Source organism: Salvelinus alpinus, chromosome 6 (assembly GCF_045679555.1).
Source record: "Salvelinus alpinus chromosome 6, SLU_Salpinus.1, whole genome shotgun sequence".
Taxonomy (NCBI): Eukaryota; Metazoa; Chordata; class Actinopteri; order Salmoniformes; family Salmonidae; genus Salvelinus; species Salvelinus alpinus.
This window is the reverse complement of record NC_092091.1, coordinates 3584899-3609901: the sequence shown is the minus strand read 5'-3', so window position 1 is coordinate 3609901 and position 25003 is coordinate 3584899. Positions and strand designations below refer to the sequence as shown.

General features: G+C 46.7%; 1 protein-coding gene across 2 annotated transcripts in view; it reads left to right on the top strand.

Moving 5' to 3' along the window:
* Positions 1-25003, top strand: part of megf11 (multiple EGF-like-domains 11) — a 452873-nt gene that overhangs the window by 373720 nt on the left and 54150 nt on the right. For both annotated transcript variants that reach the window (XM_071405156.1, XM_071405155.1), the window contains one exon: positions 24334-24480. In XM_071405156.1, the coding sequence (XP_071261257.1) occupies positions 24334-24480 (147 nt within the window). The remainder of the gene's footprint in view (positions 1-24333; positions 24481-25003) is intronic.

The window sequence follows — 25003 nt, the reverse complement described above, 5'->3', positions numbered from 1 at the left end:
CCCCTTGAGTTTTACCACATTTTGTTACGTTACAGCCTTACTCTAAAATGGATTACATAAATACATATTCTCAGCAATCTACACACAATACCCAATAATGACTAAGCGAAAACAGTTAATTTGACATTTTTGCAAATGTATTAAAAAAGTAAAACAAAACTACCTTATTTACATAAGTATTCAGACCCTTTGATATGAGACTCGAAATTGAGCTCAGGTACATCCTGTTTCCTTTGATCATCCTTGAGATGTTTCTACAACTTGATTGGAGTCCACCTGTGGTCAATTCAATTGATTGGACATTATTTGGAAAGGCACACACCTGTCTATATAAAGTCTCACAGTTGACAGTGTATGTCAGAGCAAAAACCAAGACATGAGGTCGAAGAAATTGTCCGTAGAGCTCCAAGACAGGATTGTGTCGAGGCACAGATCTGGGGAAGGGTACCAAAATATTTCTGCAGCATTGAAGGTCCCCAAGAACACAGTGGCCTCCATCGTTCTTAAATGGAAGAAGTTTGGAACCACCAAGACATATTCTCAGTAGGCGGAGCCCAGCATGCTGATATTCTCAGTAGGAGGAGCCTAACATGTTGATATTCTCAGTAGGCGGAGCCTAGCATGCTGATATTCTCAGTAGGCGGAGCTTTGCATGCTGATATTCTCAGTAGGCGGAGCCTAGCATGCTGATATTCTCAGTAGGCGGAGCCTAGCATGCTGATATTCTCAGTAGGAGGAGCCTAACATGTTGATATTCTCAGTAGGCGGAGCCTAGCATGCTGATATTCTCAGTAGGCGGAGCCTAGCATGCTGATATTCTCAGTAGGCGGAGCTTTGCATGCTGATATTCTCAGTAGGCGGAGCCTAGCATGCTGATATTCTCAGTAGGCGGAGCCTAGCATGCTGATATTCTCAGTAGGAGGAGCCTAGCAGGCTGATATTCTCAGTAGGAGGAGCCTAACATGCTGATATTCTCAGTAGGAGGAGCCTAACATGTTGATATTCTCAGTAGGCGGAGCCTAGCATGCTGATATTCTCAGTAGGAGGAGCCTAGCATGCTGATATTCTCAGTAGGAGGAGCCTAGCAGGCTGATATTCTCAGTAGGAGGGGCCTAGCATGCTGATATTCTCAGTAGGCGGAGCCTAGCATGCTGATATTCTCAGTAGGAGGAGCCTAGCATGCTGATATTCTCAGTAGGAGGAGCCTAGATTGCTTATATTTGTTGCTGCCGCAAATGTTTTGTCAACATTGTACACATTATGTAGTATGATTAGTACACAGTATGTAGTATAATTAGTACACAGTATGTAGTATAATTAGTACACAGTATGTAGTATAATTAGTACACAGTATGTAGTATAATTAGTACATAGTATGTAGTATAATTAGTACACAGTTTGTAGTATAATTAGTACACAGTATGTAGTATAATTAGTACACAGTATGTAGTATGATTAGTACACAGTATGTAGTATAATTTGTACACAGTATGTAGTATAATTAGTACATAGTATGTAGTATAATTAGTACACAGTATATAGTATAATTAGTACATAGTATGTAGTATAATTAGTACACAGTATGCAGTATAATTAGTACATAGTATGTAGTATAATTAGTACACAGTATGTAGTATGATTAGTACACAGTTTGTAGTATAATTAGTACACAGTATGTAGTATAATTAGTACACAGTATGTAGTATAATTAGTACATAGTATGTAGTATAATTAGTACACAGTATGTAGTATAATTAGTACACAGTATGTAGTATAATTAGTACACAGTATGTAGCATAATTAGTACACAGTATGTAGTATAATTAGTACACAGTATGTAGTATAAATTAGTACACAGTATGTAGTATAATTAGTACACAGTATGTAGTATAATTAGTACACAGTATGTAGTATGATTAGTACACAGTATGTAGTATAATTAGTACACAGTATGTAGTATAATTAGTACACAGTATGTAGTATAATTAGTACACCATATGTAGTTTAAGTAGGTAGTAGCCAGGCGTGTGTGTGTGTGTGTGTGTATAATTTAAACATCATTACAGACCTGTGTGTGTGTGTGTGTGTGTGTGTGTGTGTGTGTGTGTGTGTGTGTGTGTGTGTGTGTGTGTGTGTGTGTGTGTGTGTGTGTGTGTGTGTGTGTGTGTGTGTGTGTGTGCCCAAGAAATGTTCTGTTAATTAAAAGGTGTTGTTTGTTTGTGTTTTGAGCGTGATATAAATGCTTAGAGATGGGAGGAATCGTGATCTAATTTAACTCACTTGAAACCTGGGCTGTAATCATGTTTAAATTACACACACACACACACACACACACACACACACACACACACACACACACACACACACACACACACACACACACACACACACACACACACACACACACACACACACACACACACACACACACACACACACACACACACACACACACACACACACACACACACACACACACACACACACACACACACACACACAGGTCTGTAATGATATTTAAATTGCCTCCGGCTATCGGTGATACACAACCATTTAAATGATTCACATGATGAATAAATATATAGCAACAAATGGTTAAATCACAACTCGACATGCCCCTCCAATATAATATTATCTCCGCCGTCAAACATTAGCAAACTCTGTAACTTGTCAGTGTGTCGTCGAAACTAGACCAGAGACACTACCCTATTCATCTCCCTCAGGACCAAGAAGTCTGTCAGTTTTAACAGTCTACAACCCTATTCATCTCCCTCAGACTCAGGACCAAAACCTAGAAGTCTGTCAGTTTTAACAGTCTACAACCCTATTCATCTCCCTCAGACTCAGGACCAAAACCTAGAAGTCTGTCAGTTTTAACAGTCTACAACCCTATTCATCTCCCTCAGACTCAGGACCAAAACCTAGAAGTCTGTCAGTTTTAACAGTCTACAACCCTATTCATCTCCCTCAGACTCAGGACCAAAACCTAGAAGTCTGTCAGTTTTAACAGTCTCTCGTGTTCCAGCCTCCCACGGCTAATTAACAGGTCTTATCTAGGCTCCAAATGGTACCCAATTCCATATGGGCCCTGGTTGGAAGTAGGACCCTGTAGGAAGCAGAAGTGATCCATTGAAGTGGTGCCACAGTTGGCAACAGCAGGATAGTAGGTTTGATGCAGAATGACTGTAAGTTGCATTGTATAAAAGCATTTGGTGGATGGAATATATTATTATATGTTGAAGTCAATTGAAACTTGTGTAGTCTCTTGAAGTATAACTTTAGACCGTCCCCTCGCCCCGACACGGGCGCGAACCAGGGACCCTCTGCACACATCAACAACTGATACTGATACCCACGAAGCGTCGTTACCCATCGCTCCACAAAAGCCACGGCCCTTGCAGAGCAAGGGGAAACCCTACTTAAGTCTCAGAGCAAGTGACGTAACTGATTGAAATGCTAGTAGCGCGTACCCGCTAACTAGCTAGCCATTTCACATCCGTTACACTCACCCCCCTTTCAACCTCCTCCTTTTCCGCAGCAACCAGTGATCCGGGTCAACAGCATCAATGTAACAGTAGTGCTGTAGGAGACATTGGTGTCCTTGATGCGTATTAACAGTCTGAACCTACTGTATGTGTAGAGTATATATCTGTTACTGTATGTGTAGAGTATATATCTGTTACTGTATGTGTAGAGTATATATCTGTTACTGTATGTGTAGAGTATATATCTGTTACTGTATGTATATAGTATATATCTGTTACTGTATGTGTAGAGTATATATCTGTTACTGTATGTATAGAGTATATATCTGTTACTGTATGTGTAGAGTATATATCTGTTACTGTATGTATATAGTATATATCTGTTACTGTATGTGTAGAGTATATATCTGTTACTGTATGTATATAGTATATATCTGTTACTGTATGTATATAGTATATATCTGTTACTATATGTGTAGAGTATATATCTGTTACTGTATGTATAGAGTATATATCTGTTACTGTATGTGTAGAGTATATATCTGTTACTGTATGTATATAGTATATATCTGTTACTGTATGTGTAGAGTATTTATCTGTTACTGTATGTGTAGAGTATATATATGTTACTGTATGTGTAGAGTATATATCTGTTACTGTATGTATAGAGTATATATCTGTTACTGTATGTATAGAGTATATATCTGTTACTGTATGTGTAGAGTATATATCTGTTACTGTAGAGTATATATCTGTTACTGTAGAGTATATATCTGTTACTGTAGAGTATATATCTGTTACTGTATGTATAGAGTATATATCTGTTACTGTAGAGTATATATATGTTACTGTATGTATATAGTATATATCTGTTACTGTATGTATAGAGTATATACACATATGTATTATTTCATACTTGTGATGTTTTCACTATTATTCTACAATGTGGAAAATTGTCAAAATTAAGAAAAACCCTGGAATGAGTAGTTGTGTCAACTTTTGACTGGTACTGTATATAGTATTTATAAGCTGGAAGTAGAAGCCTAAGTGTTGTTGTCCATTAGTTTACTGCAATTAGGGGAAGGATGAGAGGGTTAGGAGAAAATAATACAGGAAAATCTATTAAAATATATATACAGTGCATTCGGAAAGTATTCAGACCCCTTCACTTTTTTCACATTTTGTTACGTTACAGCCTTATTCTAAAATTGATTAAATTGTATTTTTTTCACCTCATCAATTTACACACAATGCCCCATAATTACAAAGTGAAAACATTTTTGGAGGGATTTTTTTGCAAATGTATTAAACATTTTAAACAGAAATACCTTATTTACATAAGTAATTCAGACCCTTTGCTATGAGACTCAAAATTGAGCTCATGTACATCCTGTTTCCATTGATCATCCTTGAGATTTTTCTACAACTTGATTGGAGTCCACCTGTGGTAAATCAATTCAATTGATTGGACAAGATTAGGAAAGCCACACACCTGTCTATACAAAGTCCCACAGTTGACAGGTTACGTCAGAGCAAAAACCAAGCCATGAGGTTGAAGGTATTGTCTGTAAAGAACACAGTGGTTTGTAACCACCAAGACTCTTCCTAGAGCTGGCTGCCCGGCCAAACTAAGCAATCGGTGGAGAAGAGCCTTGGTCAGGGAGGTGACCAAGAACCCGATGGTCACTCTGACAGAGCTCCAGAGTCCCTCTGTGGAGATGGGAGAACCTTCCAGAAGAACAACCATCTCTGCAGCACTCCACCAGTCAGGCCTATATGATTGAGTGGCCAGACGGAAGCCACTCCTCAGTAAAAGGTACATGACAGCCCGCTTGGAGTTTGCCAAAAGGTCCCCAATGACTCTCAGACCATGAGAAACTAGATTCTCTGGTCTGATGAAACCAAGATTGAACTCTTTGGCCTGAATGCCAAGCGTCACGTCTGGAGGAAACCTGGCACCATCCCTACGGTGAAGCATGGTGGTGGCAGCATCATGCTGTGGGGATGTTTGTCAGCAGCAGGGACTGGGAGACTAGTCAGGATCGAGGCAAAGATGAACTGAGCAAAGTACAGAGAGATCCTTGATGAAAACCTGCTCCAGAGCACTCTGGACCTCAGACTGGGGCGAAGGTTCACCTTCCAACAGGACAACGACCCTAAGCACACAGTCAAGACAAAGCAGGAGTGTCTTCGGAACAGGTCTCTGAATGTCCTTGAGTGGTGCCAGCCAGAGCCTGGACTTGAACCCGAAACAAACATCTCTGGAGAGACCTGAAAATAGCTGTGCAGCGATGTTCCCCATCCAACCTGACAGAGCTTGAGAGGATCTGCAGAGAAGAATGGGAGAAACTCCCCAAATACAGGTGTGCCAAGCTTGCAGCGTCATACCCAAGAAAATTTGAGTCTGTAATCGCTGCCAAAGGTGCTTCAACAAAGTACTGAGTAAAGGGACTGAATACTTATGTAAATGTACTATTTCAGTTTTAAATTGTTAATAAATGTGAAATAATTTCTAAAAACCTGTTTTTGCTTTGTCATTATGGGTCGTTTTTTTATATCAATTTTAGAATAAGCCTGTAACGTAACAAAATGTGGAGTAAGTCAAGGGGTCTGAATACCAAAATGCACTGTATATAGTGAATATATTGTCTATGGGGTATTGAAAATGATGCAGACAAATACATTGATAGAAGCCACAGTCTATCTCCAATATGACCTTATTTTTTAACACGAGTTAACAAGTTCCTTCAAACTGCACGCAGAGAAATACAAAATGGTTTCCAAGGGTTCATCTGACTCTGGGTCAGTAGATAAAGGGCCTCATCTGACTCTGGGGAAGAAGATTAAAGGGCCTCATCTGACTCTGGGGAAGAAGATTAAAGGGCCTCATCTGACTCTGGGTCAGTAGATAAAGGGCCTCATCTGACTCTGGGGAAGAAGATTAAAGGGCCTCGTTGCCAAAAACACCAAAGTATCGCTTCAGGGTATTAAAAAATAAATAAAGCAAAACAAAAAATAATGAACACATTTCAGACCTTTACAGTTAATACACTGAATGAGTTAGGATGGGTAATGAAGGACAAAGGTCACTATAACAACAGTATGCAAGCCTAAACAGGTAGAATACTGGATCTGTAGTGTACAAGCCTAAACAGGTAGAATACTGGATCTGTAGTGTACAAGCCTAAACAGGTAGAATACTGGATCTGTAGTGTACAAGCCTAAACAGGTAGAATACTGGATGTGTAGTGTACAAGCCTAAACAGGTAGAATACTGGATCTGTAGTGTACAAGCCTAAACAGGTAGAATACTGGATCTGTAGTCTACAAGCCTAAACAGGTAGAATACTGGATCTGTAGTGTACAAGCCTAAACAGGTAGAATACTGGATCTGTAGTGTACAAGCCTAAACAGGTAGAATACTGGATCTGTAGTGTACAAGCCTAAACAGGTAGATTCCTGGATCTGTAGTCTACAAGCCTAAACAGGTAGAATACTGGATCTGTAGTGTACAAGCCTAAACAGGTAGATTCCTGGATCTGTAGTCTACAAGCCTAAACAGGTAGAATACTGGATCTGTAGTGTACAAGCCTAAACAGGTAGATTCCTGGATCTGTAGTCTACAAGCCTAAACAGGTAGAATACTGGATCTGTAGTCTACAAGCCTAAACAGGTAGAATACTGGATCTGTAGTGTACAAGCCTAAACAGGTAGATTCCTGGATCTGTAGTGTACAAGCCTAAACAGGTAGAATACTGGATCTGTAGTCTACAAGCCTAAACAGGTAGAATTCTGGATCTGTAGTGTACAAGCCTAAACAGGTTGAATCCTGGATCTGTAGTGTACAAGCCTAAACAGGTAGAATACTGGATCTGTAGTGTACAAGCCTAAACAGGTAGAATTCTGGATCTGTAGTGTACAAGCCTAAACAGGTAGAATCCTGGATCTGTAGTGTACAAGCCTAAACAGGTAGAATACTGGATATGTAGTGTTCAAGCCTAAACAGGTAGAATACTGGATCTGTAGTGTACAAGCCTAAACAGGTAGAATCCTGGATCTGTAGTGTACAAGCCTAAACAGGTAGAATCCTGGATCTGTAGTGTACAAGCCTAAACAGGTAGAATACTGGATCTGTAGTGTACAAGCCTAAACAGGTAGAATACTGGATCTGTAGTGTACAAGCCTAAACAGGTAGAATCCTGGATCTGTAGTGTACAAGCCTAAACAGGTAGAATACTGGATCTGTAGTGTACAAGCCTAAACAGGTAGATTCCTGGATCTGTAGTCTACAAGCCTAAACAGGTAGAATACTGGATCTGTAGTCTACAAGCCTAAACAGGTAGAATACTGGATCTGTAGTCTACAAGCCTAAACAGGTAGATTCCTGGATCTGTAGTGTACAAGCCTAAACAGGTAGAATACTGGATCTGTAGTCTACAAGCCTAAACAGGTAGAATTCTGGATCTGTAGTGTACAAGCCTAAACAGGTAGAATCCTGGATCTGTAGTGTACAAGCCTAAACAGGTAGAATACTGGATCTGTAGTGTACAAGCCTAAACAGGTAGAATTCTGGATCTGTAGTGTACAAGCCTAAACAGGTAGAATCCTGGATCTGTAGTGTACAAGCCTAAACAGGTAGAATACTGGATCTGTAGTGTTCAAGCCTAAACAGGTAGAATACTGGATCTGTAGTGTACAAGCCTAAACAGGTAGAATCCTGGATCTGTAGTGTACAAGCCTAAACAGGTAGAATCCTGGATCTGTAGTGTACAAGCCTAAACAGGTAGAATACTGGATCTGTAGTGTACAAGCCTAAACAGGTAGAATACTGGATCTGTAGTGTACAAGCCTAAACAGGTAGAATCCTGGATCTGTAGTGTACAAGCCTAAACAGGTAGAATACTGGATCTGTAGTGTACAAGCCTAAACAGGTAGATTCCTGGATCTGTAGTCTACAAGCCTAAACAGGTAGAATACTGGATCTGTAGTCTACAAGCCTAAACAGGTAGAATACTGGATCTGTAGTGTACAAGCCTAAACAGGTAGAATCCTGGATCTGTAGTGTACAAGCCTAAACAGGTAGAATACTGGATCTGTAGTCTACAAGCCTAAACAGGTAGAATACTGGATCTGTAGTGTACAAGCCTAAACAGGTAGAATACTGGATCTGTAGTGTACAAGCCTAAACAGGTAGAATACTGGATCTGTAGTGTTCAAGCCTAAACAGGTAGAATACTAGATCTGTAGTGTACAAGCCTAAACCGGTAGAATACTGGATCTGTAGTCTACAAGCCTAAACAGGTAGAATACTGGATCTGTAGTGTACAAGCCTAAACAGGTAGAATACTGGATCTGTAGTGTACAAGCCTAAACAGGTAGAATACTGGATCTGTAGTCTACAAGCCTAAACAGGTAGAATACTGGATCTGTAGTATACAAGCCTAAACAGGTAGAATACTGGATCTGTAGTGTAAAAGCCTAAACAGGTAGAATACTGGATCTGTAGTGTACAAGCCTAAACAGGTAGAATACTGGATCTGTAGTGTACAAGCCTAAACAGGTAGAATACTGGATCTGTAGTGTACAAGCCTAAACAGGTAGAATACTGGATCTGTAGTGTACAAGCCTAAACAGGTAGAATACTGGATCTGTAGTGTAAAAGCCTAAACAGGTAGAATACTGGATCTGTAGTCTACAAGCCTAAACAGGTAGAATACTGGATCTGTAGTGTACAAGCCTAAACAGGTAGAATACTGGATCTGTAGTCTACAAGCCTAAACAGGTAGAATACTGGATCTGTAGTGTACAAGCCTAAACAGGTAGAATACTGGATCTGTAGTGTTCAAGCCTAAACAGGTAGAATACTGGATCTGTAGTGTACAAGCCTAAACAGGTAGATTCCTGGATCTGTAGTCTACAAGCCTAAACAGGTAGAATACTGGATCTGTAGTCTACAAGCCTAAACAGGTAGAATACTGGATCTGTAGTGTACAAGCCTAAACAGGTAGATTCCTGGATCTGTAGTGTACAAGCCTAAACAGGTAGAATACTGGATCTGTAGTCTACAAGCCTAAACAGGTAGAATTCTGGATCTGTAGTGTACAAGCCTAAACAGGTAGAATCCTGGATCTGTAGTGTACAAGCCTAAACAGGTAGAATACTGGATCTGTAGTGTACAAGCCTAAACAGGTAGAATTCTGGATCTGTAGTGTACAAGCCTAAACAGGTAGAATCCTGGATCTGTAGTGTACAAGCCTAAACAGGTAGAATACTGGATCTGTAGTGTTCAAGCCTAAACAGGTAGAATACTGGATCTGTAGTGTACAAGCCTAAACAGGTAGAATCCTGGATCTGTAGTGTACACGCCTAAACAGGTAGAATCCTGGATCTGTAGTGTACAAGCCTAAACAGGTAGAATACTGGATCTGTAGTGTACAAGCCTAAACAGGTAGAATACTGGATCTGTAGTGTACAAGCCTAAACAGGTAGAATCCTGGATCTGTAGTGTACAAGCCTAAACAGGTAGAATCCTGGATCTGTAGTGTACAAGCCTAAACAGGTAGAATACTGGATCTGTAGTGTACAAGCCTAAACAGGTAGAATACTGGATCTGTAGTGTACAAGCCTAAACAGGTAGAATCCTGGATCTGTAGTGTACAAGCCTAAACAGGTAGAATACTGGATCTGTAGTCTACAAGCCTAAACAGGTAGAATACTGGATCTTTAGTCTACAAGCCTAAACAGGTAGAATACTGGATCTGTAGTGTACAAGCCTAAACAGGTAGAATACTAGATCTGTAGTGTACAAGCCTAAACAGGTAGAATACTGGATCTGTAGTCTACAAGCCTAAACAGGTAGAATACTGGATCTGTAGTGTTCAAGCCTAAACAGGTAGAATACTGGATCTGTAGTGTACAAGCCTAAACAGGTAGAATACTGGATCTGTAGTCTACAAGCCTAAACAGGTAGAATACTGGATCTGTAGTATACAAGCCTAAACAGGTAGAATACTGGATCTGTAGTGTAAAAGCCTAAACAGGTAGAATACTGGATCTGTAGTCTACAAGCCTAAACAGGTAGAATACTGGATCTGTAGTGTAAAAGCCTAAACAGGTAGAATACTGGATCTGTAGTGTACAAGCCTAAACAGGTAGAATACTGGATCTGTAGTATACAAGCCTAAACAGGTAGAATACTGGATCTGTAGTGTAAAAGCCTAAACAGGTAGAATACTGGATCTGTAGTCTACAAGCCTAAACAGGTAGAATACTGGATCTGTAGTGTACAAGCCTAAACAGGTAGAATACTGGATCTGTAGTCTACAAGCCTAAACAGGTAGAATACTGGATCTGTAGTCTACAAGCCTAAACAGGTAGAATACTGGATCTGTAGTCTACAAGCCTAAACAGGTAGAATACTGGATCTGTAGTGTACAAGCCTAAACAGGTAGAATACTGGATCTGTAGTGTACAAGCCTAAACAGGTAGAATACTGGATCTGTAGTGTACAAGCCTAAACAGGTAGAATACTGGATCTGTAGTGTTCAAGCCTAAACAGTTAGAATCCTGGATCTGTAGTCTACAAGCCTAAACAGGTAGAATACTGGATCTGTAGTGTACAAGCCTAAACAGGTAGAATACTGGATCTGTAGTGTTCAAGCCTAAACAGGTAGAATACTGGATCTGTAGTGTACAAGCCTAAACAGGTAGAATACTGGATCTGTAGTGTTCAAGCCTAAACAGGTAGAATACTGGATCTGTAGGATCAATATATTTGAATCCATTGTGATTTATTTGACCTTAAATATATTTATTATTAAAGTTCTCAATTTTTATTAAGCTATGGAGTGTTCCATGCTATTTACAGAAACATTTAAGAGGGTATGTGCAATAATGCTGTCTATAATCTAGATATTCACAATTATTCATCATGGCCTGTTGGCCAAGTTGTACCTGGGAGGTCCATTTAATAGCCTAAATGGAGGGGGACAGCAATCAATTGTGTAGTAGCCTATGTGGGACTGACCGTCTCTCCTTAGCAGTGGACTCAAGGAGATAGGAAGGACTCAGGATAGCGGTGGACTCAAGGAGATAGGACGGACTCAGGATAGCAGTGGACTCAAGGAGATAGGACGGACTCAGGATAGCAGTGGGCTCGGGGAGATAGGAAGGACTCAGGATAGCAGTGGGCTCGGGGAGATAGGAAGGATTCAGGATAGCAGTTGACTCTGGGAGATAGGAAGTACTCAGAGTAGCAGTGGACTCAAGGATATAGGAAGTGGACTTAGGGAGATAGGAAGGACTCGGGATAGCAGTGGACTCAGGGAGATAGGCAGGACTCAGGATAGCAGTGGACTCAGGATAGCAGTTGACTCAGCAGTTGACTCAGGGAGATAGGCAGGACTCAGGATAGCAGTGGACGTAGGATAGCAGTGGACTCAGGGAGATAGGCAGGACTCAGGATAGCAGTGGACTCAGGATAGCAGTTGACTCAGCAGTTGACTCAGGGAGATAGGCAGGACTCAGGATAGCAGTGGACGTAGGATAGCAGTGGACTCAAGGAGATAGGCAGGACTCAGGATAGCAGTGGACTCAGGATAGCAGTTGACTCAGCAGTTGACTCAGGGAGATAGGCAGGACTCAGGATAGCAGTGGACGTAGGATAGCAGTTGACTCAGGGAGATAGGCAGGACTCAGGATAGCAGTGGACGTAGGATAGCAGTTGACTCAGGGAGATAGGCAGGACTCAGGATAGGACCATGTCTCAGTACAGGGAGATAGGCAGGACTCAGGATAGGACCATGTCTCAGTACAGGGAGATAGTAAGAGGAGACAGAGGAGAGGAATGGATTGAGTATAAAGGTCATAGCTGTCAGGTCTCAGTTGTCCTCTCTGTTCTGCTCTACTCTACCTCCTGAGCTCAGGGCCTATAGACTGGTATTATATGTTCTGAGGAGCCCATACCAAAAGGGAGGGAAGGGTGAGGGAGGGAGGATGATGGGGAGGAAAGGAAGGATGAAGGGGAGGAAAGGAAGGAGAGAGGGGGGCAGGGAGGAGAGAAGGAAGGATGATGGGGAGGGGAGGGAGGCAGGGAGGATGATGGGAAGGAATGAAGGATGATGGGAAGGAAAGGAAGGATGAAGGGGAGGAAAGGAAGGAGAGAGGTAGGGAGTCAGGGAGGAAAGAAGGAAGGATGATGGGGAGGGGAGAGAGGCAGGGAGGATGATGGGAAGGAAGGAAGGATGATGGAAAGGAAAGATGAAGGGGAGGAAAGGAAGGAGAGAGGGAGGGAGGCAGGGAGGAGAGAAGGACGAATGATGTGGAGGGGAGGGAGGCAGGGATCTCACATTCTGAACACTGTACAGGTTTGGAGACTCTAGGCCATCTGTCTGGGTTAATTGAGTCACCAGGGTGCAGCAGGGCTGGAGGGCTGAGAGCTCCCCAACCCAGACGGGCTAGCAGAGTGAGGGGACCTCACTGAGGAGAGATACATACAGGACAAGAGGAGGGGACCTCACTGAGGAGAGAGACATACAGGACAAGAGGAGGGACCTCACTGAGGAGAGAGACATACAGGACAAGAGGAGGGGACCTCACTGAGGAGAGAGACATACAGGACAAGAGGAGGGGACCTCACTGAGGAGAGAGACATACAGGACAAGAGGAGGGGATCTCACTGAGGAGAGAGAGACATACAGGACAAGAGGAGGGGACCTCACTGAGGAGAGAGACATACAGGACAAGAGGAGGGGACCTCACTGAGGAGAGAGACATACAGGACAAGAGGAGGGGACCTCACTGAGGAGAGAGACACAGGACAAGAGGAGGGGACCTCACTGAGGAGAGAGACACACAGGACAAGAGGAGGGGACCTCACTGAGGAGAGAGAGACATACAGGACAAGAGGAGGGGACCTCACTGAGGAGAGAGACACAGGACAAGAGGAGGGGACCTCACTGAGGAGAGAGACACAGGACAAGAGGAGGGGACCTCACTGAGGAGAGAGACATACAGGACAAGAGGAGGGGACCTCACTGAGGAGAGAGACACACAGGACAAGAGGAGGGGACCTCACTGAGGAGAGAGACACACAGGACAAGAGGAGGGGACCTCACTGAGGAGAGAGACACACAGGACAAGAGGAGGGGACCTCACTGAGGAGAGAGACACACAGGACAAGAGGAGGGGACCTCACTGAGGAGAGACACATACAGGACAAGAGGAGGGGACCTCACTGAGGAGAGAGACATACAGGACAAGAGGAGGGGACCTCACTGAGGAGAGAGAGAGACACAGGACAAGAGGAGGGGACCTCACTGAGGAGAGAGACATACAGGACAAGAGGAGGGGACCTCACTGAGGAGAGAGACATACAGGACAACAGGAGGGGACCACACTGAGGAGAGAGACACACAGGACAAGAGGAGGGGACCTCACTGAGGAGAGAGACACACAGGACAAGAGGAGGGACCTCACTGAGGAGAGAGAGACACAGGACAAGAGGAGGGGACCTCACTGAGGAGAGAGACACACAGGACAAGAGGAGGGGACCTCACTGAGGAGAGAGACACACAGGACAAGAGAAGGAGACCTCACTGAGGAGAGAGACATACAGGACAAGAGGAGGGGACCTCACTGAGGAGAGAGACATACAGGACAAGAGGAGGGGACCTCACTGAGGAGAGAGACACACAGGACAAGAGGAGGGGACCTCACTGAGGAGAGAGACACAGGACAAGAGGAGGGGACCTCACTGAGGAGAGAGACATACAGGACAAGAGGAGGGGACCTCACTGAGGAGAGAGACATACAGGACAAGAGGAGGGGACCTCACTGAGGAGAGAGACACACAGGACAATAGGAGGGGACCTCACTGAGGAGAGAGACATACAGGACCAGAGGAGGGGACCTCACTGAGGAGAGAGACATACAGGACAAGAGGAGGGGACCTCACTGAGGAGAGAGACACACAGGACAAGAGGAGGGGACCTCACTGAGGAGAGAGACATACAGGACAAGAGGAGGGGACCTCACTGAGGAGAGAGAGACATACAGGACAAGAGGAGGGACCTCATTGAGGAGAGAGACACACAGGACAAGAGGAGGGGACCTCACTGAGGAGAGAGAGAGACACAGGACAAGAGGAGGGGACCTCACTGAGGAGAGAGAGACACACAGGACAACAGGAGGGGACCTCACTGAGGAGAGAGACATACAGGACAAGAGGAGGGGACCTCACTGAGGAGAGAGACATACAGGACAAGAGAAGGGGACCTCACTGAGGAGAGAGACATACAGGACAAGAGGAGGAGACCTCACTGAGGAGAGAGACATACAGGACAAGAGGAGGGGACCTCACTGAGGAGAGAGAGACACAGGACAAGAGGAGGGACCTCACTGAGGAGAGAGACATACAGGACAAGAGGAGGGGACCTCACTGAGGAGAGAGAGACACAGGACAAGAGGAGGGGACCTCACTGAGGAGAGAGACATACAGGACAAGAGGAGGGGACCTCACTGAGGAGAGAGACACACAGGACAAGAGGAGGGGACCTCACTGAGGAGAGAGACACACAGGACAAGAGGAGGGACCTCACTGAGGAGAGAGACATACAGGACAAGAGGAGGGGACCTCACTGGGGAGAGAGAGACACACAGGACAAGAGGAGGGGACCTCACTGAGGAGAGAGACATACAGGACAAGAGGAGGGGACCTCACTGAGGAGAGAGACATACAGGACAAGAGGAGGGGACCTCACTGAGGAGAGAGACACACAGGACAAGAGGAGGGGACCTCACTGAGGAGAGAGAGACACACAGGACAAGAGGAGGGGACCTCACTGAGGAGAGAGACACAGGACAAGAGGAGGGGACCTCACTGAGGAGAGAGACATACAGGACAAGAGGAGGGGACCTCACTGAGGAGAGAGAGACATACAGGACAAGAGGAGGGGACCTCACTGAGGTTAGAGACACAGGAAAAGAGGAGGGGACCTCACTGAGGAGAGAGACATACAGGACAAGAGGAGGGGACCTCACTGAGGAGAGAGAGACATACAGGACAAGAGGAGGGGACCTCACTGAGGAGAGAGAGACACAGGACAAGAGGAGGGGACCTCACTGAGGAGAGAGACACACAGGACAAGAGGAGGGGACCTCACTGAGGAGAGAAACCTGGAGAGTAACATAGAGGGAAATATTAACCTGGAAAGTGACAGAAATGGAGGTATTAACCAGGAGAGTGACAGAAGGAAGTATTAACCTGGAGAGTGACAGAGAGGGGATCTGTGAATGGACAGAGCAAGAGAGAGCGAGAAAGGGAGAGATCACAATTGAGACAGAGAAGAGATACAGTACAGAGAGAAGTGGAAAGAGTGGGAAAAGGGGGGGGGGGGGGGGGAAAGAATCCTTACCTGCGGAGAGAAATAATGTTGACTTGCTGAGAGATAACATTCTGACAGGGGAGTGATTAACAACGTGCCATAGTAAGCCCTGGGAGACCACAAACGCAAGGGTGTCTTGTAACTAAGGTAGCTATCAGCCCTTCCTCCTCTAACATAGTGACTGCACACTGAATCAGGAGCATGTAGCAGGGTGTCACCTAGAGCAGCTACACCAGGCTACACCAGGCTACACTAGGCTACACCAAGCTACACCAGGCTACACCAGGCTACACCAGGCTACACCAGGCTACACCAAGCTACACCAGGCTACACCAGGCTACACCAGGCTACACCAGCTACACCAGACTACAGCAGCTACACCAGGCTACACCAGGCTACACCAGGCTACACCAGGCTACAGCAGCTACACCAGGCTACACCAGGCTACACCAGGCTACAGCAGCTACACCAGGCTACACCAGGCTACACCAGGCTACACCAGGCTACAGCAGCAATACCAGGCTACACCAGGCTACACCAGGCTACACCAGGCTACACCAGGCTACAGCAGCAATACCAGGCTACACCAGGCTACAACAGCTACACCAGGCTACAGCGGCTACACCAGGCTACACCAGGCTACAGCAGCAACACCAGGCTACACCAGGCTACACCAGGCTACACCAGACTACACCAGGCTACACCAGGCTACACCAGGCTAAACCAGGCTACACCAAGCTACACCAGGCTACACCAGGCTACACCAGGCTACACCAGGCTACAGCAGACTACACCAGGCTACACCAGGCTACACCAGACTACACCAAGCTACACCAGCCTACACCAGGCTACACCAGGCTACAGCAGCTACACCAGGCTACACCAGGCTACAGCAGCAATACCAGGCTACACCAGGCTACAGCAGCTACACCAGGCTACAGCGGCTACACCAGGCTACAGCGGCTACACCAGGCTACACCAGGCTACAGCAGCAACACCAGGCTACACCAGGCTACAGCAGCTACACCAGGGTACACCAGGCTACAGCAGGCTACACCAGGCTACAGCAGGCTACACCAGGCTACAGCAGCTACACCAGGCTACACCTGAAACACCAGGCTACATCAGGTTACACCAGACTACACCAGCTACACCAGGATACAGCAGCAACACCGGGCTACAGCAGGCTACAGCAGCTTCACCAGGCTACACCAGCTACACCAGGATACAGCAGCATTACCAGGCTACAACTGCAACACCAGTCTACAGCTGCAACACCAGGCTACAGCTGCAACACCAGTCTACAGCTGCAACACCAGTCTACACCAGGCTACAGCAGCTACACCAGGCTACATCAGGCTACACCAGACTACACCAGGCTACACCAGAATACAGCTGCAACACCAGTCTACAGCTGCAACACAAGTCTACAGCTGCAACACCAGTCTACAGCTGCAACACCAGTCTACAGCTGCAACACCAGTGTACAGCTGCAACACCAGGCTACAGCAGCATTACCAGGCTACAGCTGCAACACCAGTCTACAGCTGCAACACCAGTCTACAGCTGCAACACCAGGCTACACCAGGCTACACCAGGCTACACCAGACTACACCAGACTACACCAGGCTACACCAGGCTACAGCAGCTACAGCAGCTACACCAGGCTACACCAGGCTACACCAGACTACAGCAGGCACACCAGGCTACACCAGGCTACACCAGACTACACCAGGCTACACCAGGCTACACCAGGCTACACCAGACTACACCAGGCTACACCAGGCTACACCAGGCTACACCAGACTACACCAGGCTACACCAGACTACACCAGACTACACCAGGCTACACCAGGCTACACCAGACTACACCAGGCTACACCAGGCTACACCAGACTACACCAGACTACACCAGGCTACACCAGACTACACCAGGCTACACCAGACTACACCAGGCTACACCAGACTACACCAGGCTACACCAGGCTACACCAGACTACACCAGGCTACACCAGGCTACACCAGGCTACACCAGACTACACCAGGCTACACCAGGCTACACCAGACTACACCAGGCTACACCAGGCTACACCAGGCTACACCAGGCTACACCAGGCTACACCAGGCTACACCAGACTACACCAGGCTACACCAGGCTACACCAGGCTACACCAGACTACACCAGGCTACACCAGGCTACACCAGACTACACCAGGCTACACCAGTCTACACCAGGCTACAACAGACTACACCAGACTACACCAGGCTACACCAGACTACACCAGGCTACACCAGTCTACACCAGGCTACACCAGGCTACACCAGGCTACACCAGGCTACACCAGACTACACCAGACTACACCAGCTACACCAGGCTACACCAGGCTACACCAGACTACACCAGGCTACACCAGGCTACACCAGGCTACACCAGACTACACCAGGCTACACCAGTCTACACCAGGCTACAGCAGCTACACCAGACTACACCAGGCTACACCAGGCTACACCAGGCTACACCAGACTACACCAGGCTACACCAGTCTACACCAGGCTACAGCAGCTACACCAGGCTACACCAGGCTACACCAGGCTACACCAGACTACACCAGGCTACACCAAGCTACACCAGGCTACACCAGACTACACCAGGCTACACCAGGCTACAGCAGACTACACCAGGCTACACTGCCGATGGAGTTATCACATTATAACCCCATTGGGGCGTAACCTTGTGATAAAATAGCACAGCTGGAATATGAAAATAAATCATTCATTTGTAGATGAATTTGCATGTGTGTGTGTGTGTGTGTGTGTGTGTGTGTGTGTGTGTGTGTGTGTGTGTGTGTGTGTGTGTGTGTGTGTGTGTGTGTGTGTGTGTGTGCGTGCGTGCGTGCGTGTGTGTTGCTCAGCTCTAATTGGGTGGTGGGACCTCTAGCCCTCTGAAGAGACTTGACACTCTGGCTTCCTCTCTTTCCTCTCCCTCTCCTCCCCTCTCCCTCTCCTCTCCCTCTCCTCTCACCCTCCAATCCTCTCTTGCCAGCCTGTCGAAGGGTCTGTGTTTGTCATGATCAGGCTCAAAGAGGCATGTTCTCTCTGTATTTATTGGCTGACAATAAAGAGAGTGAGCCACTCCACGGGTGTGTCCCAAAATACACTCTATTCCCTTCATAGTCTCTAGGGGCCCTGGTCAATAGGAATCTATTCCCTTCATAGTCCGTAGGGGCCCTGGTCAATAGGAATCTATTCCCTTCATAGTCTCTAGGGGCCCTGGTCAATAGGAATCTATTCCCTTCATAGTCTCTAGGGGCCCTGGTCAATAGGAATCTATTCCCTTCATAGCCTCTAGGGGCCCTGGTCAATAGGAATCTATTCCCTTCATAGTCTCTAGGGGCCCTGGTCAATAGGAATCTATTCCCTTCATAGTCTCTAGGGGCCCTGGTCAATAGGAATCTATTCCCTTCATAGTCTCTAGTGGCCCTGGTCAATAGGAATCTATTCCCTTCATAGTCTCTAGGGGCCCTGGTCAAAATACACTCTATTCCCTTCATAGTCTCTAGGGGCCCTGGTCAATAGGAATCTATTCCCTTCATAGTCCGTAGGGGCCCCGGTCAAAAGCAGTGCACTGTAAAGGGAATAGGGTTTAATTTGAGATGCATGCCTTATTCTGCCGGGTCTAGTAGAAAGAACAGAACCTCAAAACAGTCTCTGAATCAAGCCTCACTTTGAAGTTCAGTCTGCATGTTCCTGGCTAACTCCCTCCGCCCTGCTCACCCCTCCTGTCCTCACCCCTCTTGTCCTCACCCCTGCTTCCCATCCTCCCTCCCCTTCACCATCCCTTAGCCCTCTTGACTCTCCAACAAAGGACTGCTTCTAACTCACCTCTCCTCTCCTCCTCCACCACCTCTCCTCGCCCTTCTGCCCCCCCCCCCCCCCCCCTCAAAGGGACCCAGGTACTGTACTATATACTGTGTGAGGATCGTCCCCAGAGATGAGCTGTTCTTTAATTCAAAGTATTCCTCTTAATGTGGTTTTAATGGTCACAGAGCCCAGCTGCTCTGCTCTCTGTGTCTCTGAGGCTCTCTCTTCTCTGTCAAAGTACATCTCAAATGAGCTGTCTCTCTGGAACAGAGGGAAAGGCTGGAGGAGCTTGAAAGGGTGATTTGTGGGTGTCTGTAGGGATGAACGTTTGATATTTCTCCACTGTTCAAGTACTCTCATGATGGGGGTGGGGGGGGGGGGGGGGTGTACTCGAGAACTCCAATGGGGTGGGGGGGGGACTATTTTTAGAACACAAGGTCCTCACTTGATACAATGTTTCTGCTTTGCTGCTCTCTGTAGGATCGTCTCACACAGAGCAGAGGGTCAGAGGGATAGAAGGGTGTGTGTGTTCATCTTCATGTGAGCCTCACCCTGATCTCTGCTGGATACAAGGCTTCATGTATTCATCTCACCCTGCTCTCTATGTACAGTAGCAGTCAAAAGTTTGGACACACCTACTCATTCCAGTTTCTTTCTTTAAAAAAAAAAACTATTTTCTATATTGTGGAATAATAGTGAAGACATCAAAATGTATGAAATACCACATATGGAATCATTGAGTAACCCCAAAAAAGTGTTAAATAAATCAAAATATATTTTAGATTTTAGATTCTTCAAAGTAGCCACCCTTTGCCTTGATTACAGCTTTGCACACTCTTGGCATTCTCTCAACAAGCTTCACCTGGAATGCTTTTCCAACAGTCTTGAAGGAGTTCCCACATATGCTGAGCACTTGTCAGCTGCTTTTCCTTCACTCTGCGGTCCAACTCATCCCAAACCATCTCAATTGGGTTGAGGTCGGGTGATTGTGGAGGTCAGGTCATCTGATGCAGCACTCCATCACTCTCCTTCTTGGACAAATAGCTCTTACACAGCCTGGAGGTGTGTTGGGTCAATGTTCTGATGAAAAAGAAATGATAGTCCCACTCAGCTCAAGCCAGATGGGATGGTGTATCGCTGCAGAATAATGTGGTAGAAATGCTGGTTAAGTTCGCCTTGAATTCTAAATACATCACAGACAGTGTCACCAGCAGAACACCCCCCACACATCACACCTCCTCCTCCATGCTTCACGGCGGGAACCACACCATCACACCTCCTCCTCCATGCTTCACGGTGGGAACCACACCATCACACCTCCTCCTCCGTGCTTCACGGTGGGAACCACACCATCACACCTCCTCCTCCATGCTTTACGGTGGGAACCACACTACCAGTAAAAGACCCAGATGCAGACAGTTTGAATAACGGACATGTATTATATAAACAGGGGGCAGGCAAAGGACAGGTCAAGGGCAGGCAGGGGTCAGTATTCCAAGGCAGTGGCAACGGGTACTGAATGGATCAGGGTCAGGGTCAAGATCAGGGTCAGGATCAGGATCAGGGTCAGGATCAGGATCAGGGTCAGGGTCAGGGTCAGGATCAGGGTCAGGGTCAGGATCAGGGTCAGGATCAGGGTCAGGATCAGGATCAGGATCAGGATCAGGATCAGGGTCAGGATCAGGATCAGGGTCAGGGTCAGGATCAGGGTCAGGGTCAGGGTCAGGGCCAGGATCAGGGTCAGGATCAGGGTCAGGATCAGGGTCAGGGTCAGGGTCAGGATCAGGATCAGGATCAGGGTCAGAGTCAGGATCAGGATCAGGGTCAGGATCAGGGTCAGGATGAGGATCAGGGTCAGGATCAGGGTCAGGGTCAGGATCAGGATCAGGGTCAGGGTCAGGATCAGGATCAGGGTCAGGGTCAGGGTCAGGGTCAGGATGAGGATCAGGGTCAGGGTCAGGATGAGGGTCAGGATCAGGATCAGGATCAGGTTCAGGATCAGGGTCAGGATCAGGGTCAGGATGAGGGTCAGGATCAGGATCAGGATCAGGGTCAGGATCAGGGTCAGGGTCAGGGTCAGGATCAGGATTAGTGTCAGGATCAGGATCAGGATCAGGTTCAGGATCAGGGTCAGGATCAGGGTCAGGATGAGGATCAGGGTCAGGGTCAGAATCAGGGTCAGGATCAGGATCAGGATCAGGGTCAGGATCAGGATCAGGATCAGGGTCAGGATCAGGGTCAGGCAGAAAGATCAAACACAGGGAAAACTAGAAAACAGGGGCTCAAGGAAACAGGCGTAAGAACGCTGGTAGGCTTGACAAGACAAGACGAACTAGCAACAGACAAACAGAGAACACGGGTATAAATGCACAGGGGATAATGGGGAAGATGGGCGACACCTGGGGAGGGGGTGGAGACAATCACAAATACAGGTCAAACAGTTCAGGGTGTGACACACACATCCAGAGATGATTCGTTCACCTACTCTGTGTCTCACAAAGACACAGGGGGTGGATCCAAAAATCTCAAATTTGGACTCATCAGACCAAAGGACAAATTCCCACCGGTCTAATGTCCATTGCTCGTGTTTCTTGGCTCAAGCAAGTCTATTTTTATTGCTGTCCTTTAGTAGTGGTTTCTTTGCAGCAATTCAACCATGAAGGCCTGATTCACAGTCTCCTCTGAACAGTTGATGTTGAGATGTGTCTGTTACTTGAGCTCTGTGAAGCATTTATTTGGGCTGCAATCAGAGGTGCAGTTAACTCTAATTAACTTATTCTCTGCAGCAGAGGTAACTCTGGGTCTTCCATTCCTGTGGCGGTTCTCATAATATGGATTTGGTATTTTACCCAACAGGGCTATCTTCTGTATACAACCCCTACCTTGTCACAACACAACTGATTGACTCAAAGGCATTAAGAAGGAAAGAAATTACACAAATGAACTTTTAACAAGGCACACCTGTTAATTGAAATGCATTCCAGGTGACTACCTCATGAAGCTGGTTGAGAGAATGCCAAGAGTGTGCCAAGGCAAACGTTTGGTGGCTACTATGAAGAATCTCAAATATATAATATATTTTGATTTGTTTAACCCTTTTTTTGGTTACTACATGATTCCATATGTGTTATTTCATAGTTTGAATGTCTTCACTATTATTCTACAATGTATAAAATAGAAAAAATAAAGAAAAACCCTTGAATGAGTAGGTGTGTCAAACTGTTGACTGGTAGTGTATGCCGAATGGTTGTTTGTTGGTTTCTCCTGTGGTCTCCTGTGGTATTTGGTATTTTATTAGGATCCCTACTCCCTACTCTATACTCTCTACCTTCTACTCTCTACTCTCTACTCTCTACTCTCTACTCTCTACGCCCTACTCCCTAGCCCTACTCCCTACTCCCTAGCCCTACTCCCTAGCCCTACTCCCTACTCCCTAGCCCTACTCCCTACTCCCTAGCCCTACTCCCTAGCCCTACTCCCTACTCCCTAGCCCTACTCCCTACTCCCTACTCTCTAGCCCTACTCCCTACTCCCTAGCCATACTCCCTACTCCCTAGCCCTATTCCCTAGCCCTACTCCCTACTCCCTAGCCCTACTCCCTAGCCCTACTCTCTACTCCCTAGCCCTACTCCCTAGCCCTAATCCCTACTCCCTAGCCCTACTCCCTACTCCCCAGCGCTACTCCCTACTCCCCAGACCTACGCCCTACTCCCCAGCCCTACTCCCCAGCCCAATAACCCAGCCCTACTCCCTACTCCCCAGCCCATTACCCCAGCCCTACTCCCTACTCCCCAGCCCAATACCCCAGCCCTACTCCCTACTCCCCAGCCCTACTCCCCAGCCCAATACCCCAGCCCTACTCCCTACTCCCCAGCCCTACTCCCCAGCCCAATACCCCAGCCCTACTCCCTACTCCCCAGCCCAATACCCCAGCCCTACTCCCTACTCCCTACTCCCTACTCCCCAGCCCAATACCCCAGCTCTACTCCCTACTCCCCAGCCCATTACCCCAGCCCTACTCCCTACTCCCCAGCCCTACTCCCTACTCCCTACTCCCCATCCCATTACCCCAGCCCTACTCCCTACTCCCCAGCCCAATAACCCAGCCCTACTCCCTACTCCCCAGCCCTACTCCCTACTCCCCAGCCCAATACCCCAGCCCTACTCCCTACTCCCCAGCCCTACTCCCTACTCCCCAGCCCAATACCCCAGCCCTACTCCCTACTCCCTACTCCCCATCCCAATACCCCAGCCCTACTCCCTACTCCCCAGCCCAATAAACCAGCCCTACTCCCTACTCCCCAGCCCTACTCCCTACTCCCCAGCCCAATACCCCTGCCCTACTCCCTACTCCCCAGCCCAATAACCCAGCCCTACTCCCTACTCCCCAGCCCTACTCCCTACTCCCCAGCCCAATAACCCAGCCCTACTCCCTACTCCCCAGCCCTACTCCCTACTCCCCAGCCCAATACCCCAGCCCTACTCCCTACTCCCCAGCCCAATACCCCAGCCCTACAGGTATCCACTGTGTCAGTGTGTGTCCTCGGGGGTTCTGATTGTGTGTGTGCGTGTGTGCGTGTGCGTGTGCGTGTGTTTGTCTACAGGTATCCAGTGTGACAGTGTGTGTCCTCAGGGGTTGTGGGGTCCAAACTGCTCGGTCACCTGCTCCTGTCAGAATAGAGGGTCCTGCTCACCTGAGGACGGTACCTGTGTCTGTTCCCCGGGGTACAGAGGGACCTCCTGCAAGAGAAGTAAGTACCCTGACCTCTAACCCTAACTAGCACCTGGCTTAATTGTTGTTACTCATTGAGTATTATTATTTGTCCTATTATTATACGCATAACACGATGGTTGTTGATCATTGCTAGACAGCCATTTTCAGGTCTTGCCATAGATTTTCATGGTGATTGAAGTCAAAGCTGTAACTCGGCCACTCAGGAACATTCACTGTGTTCTTGGTAAGGAACTCCAGGGTAGATTTGGCCTTGTTGTTGTTCTGCTGAAAGGTGAATTCATCTCCCTGTGTCTGTTGGAAAGCAGACTGAAACAGGTTTTCCTCCAGGATTTTGCCTGTGCTTAGTTCTATTCCGTTTATTTTTATAACAATATAAACTCATTAGTCCTTAATGATGACAAGCATACCCATAACATGATGCAGCCATCACCGTGCTTAAAAAAATATGGAGAGTTGTACTGAGTAATGTGTTGTTGGATTTGCTCTAAATATAACACTTTGTATTTAGGACATAAAGTTAATTTGCCTCATTTGTTACA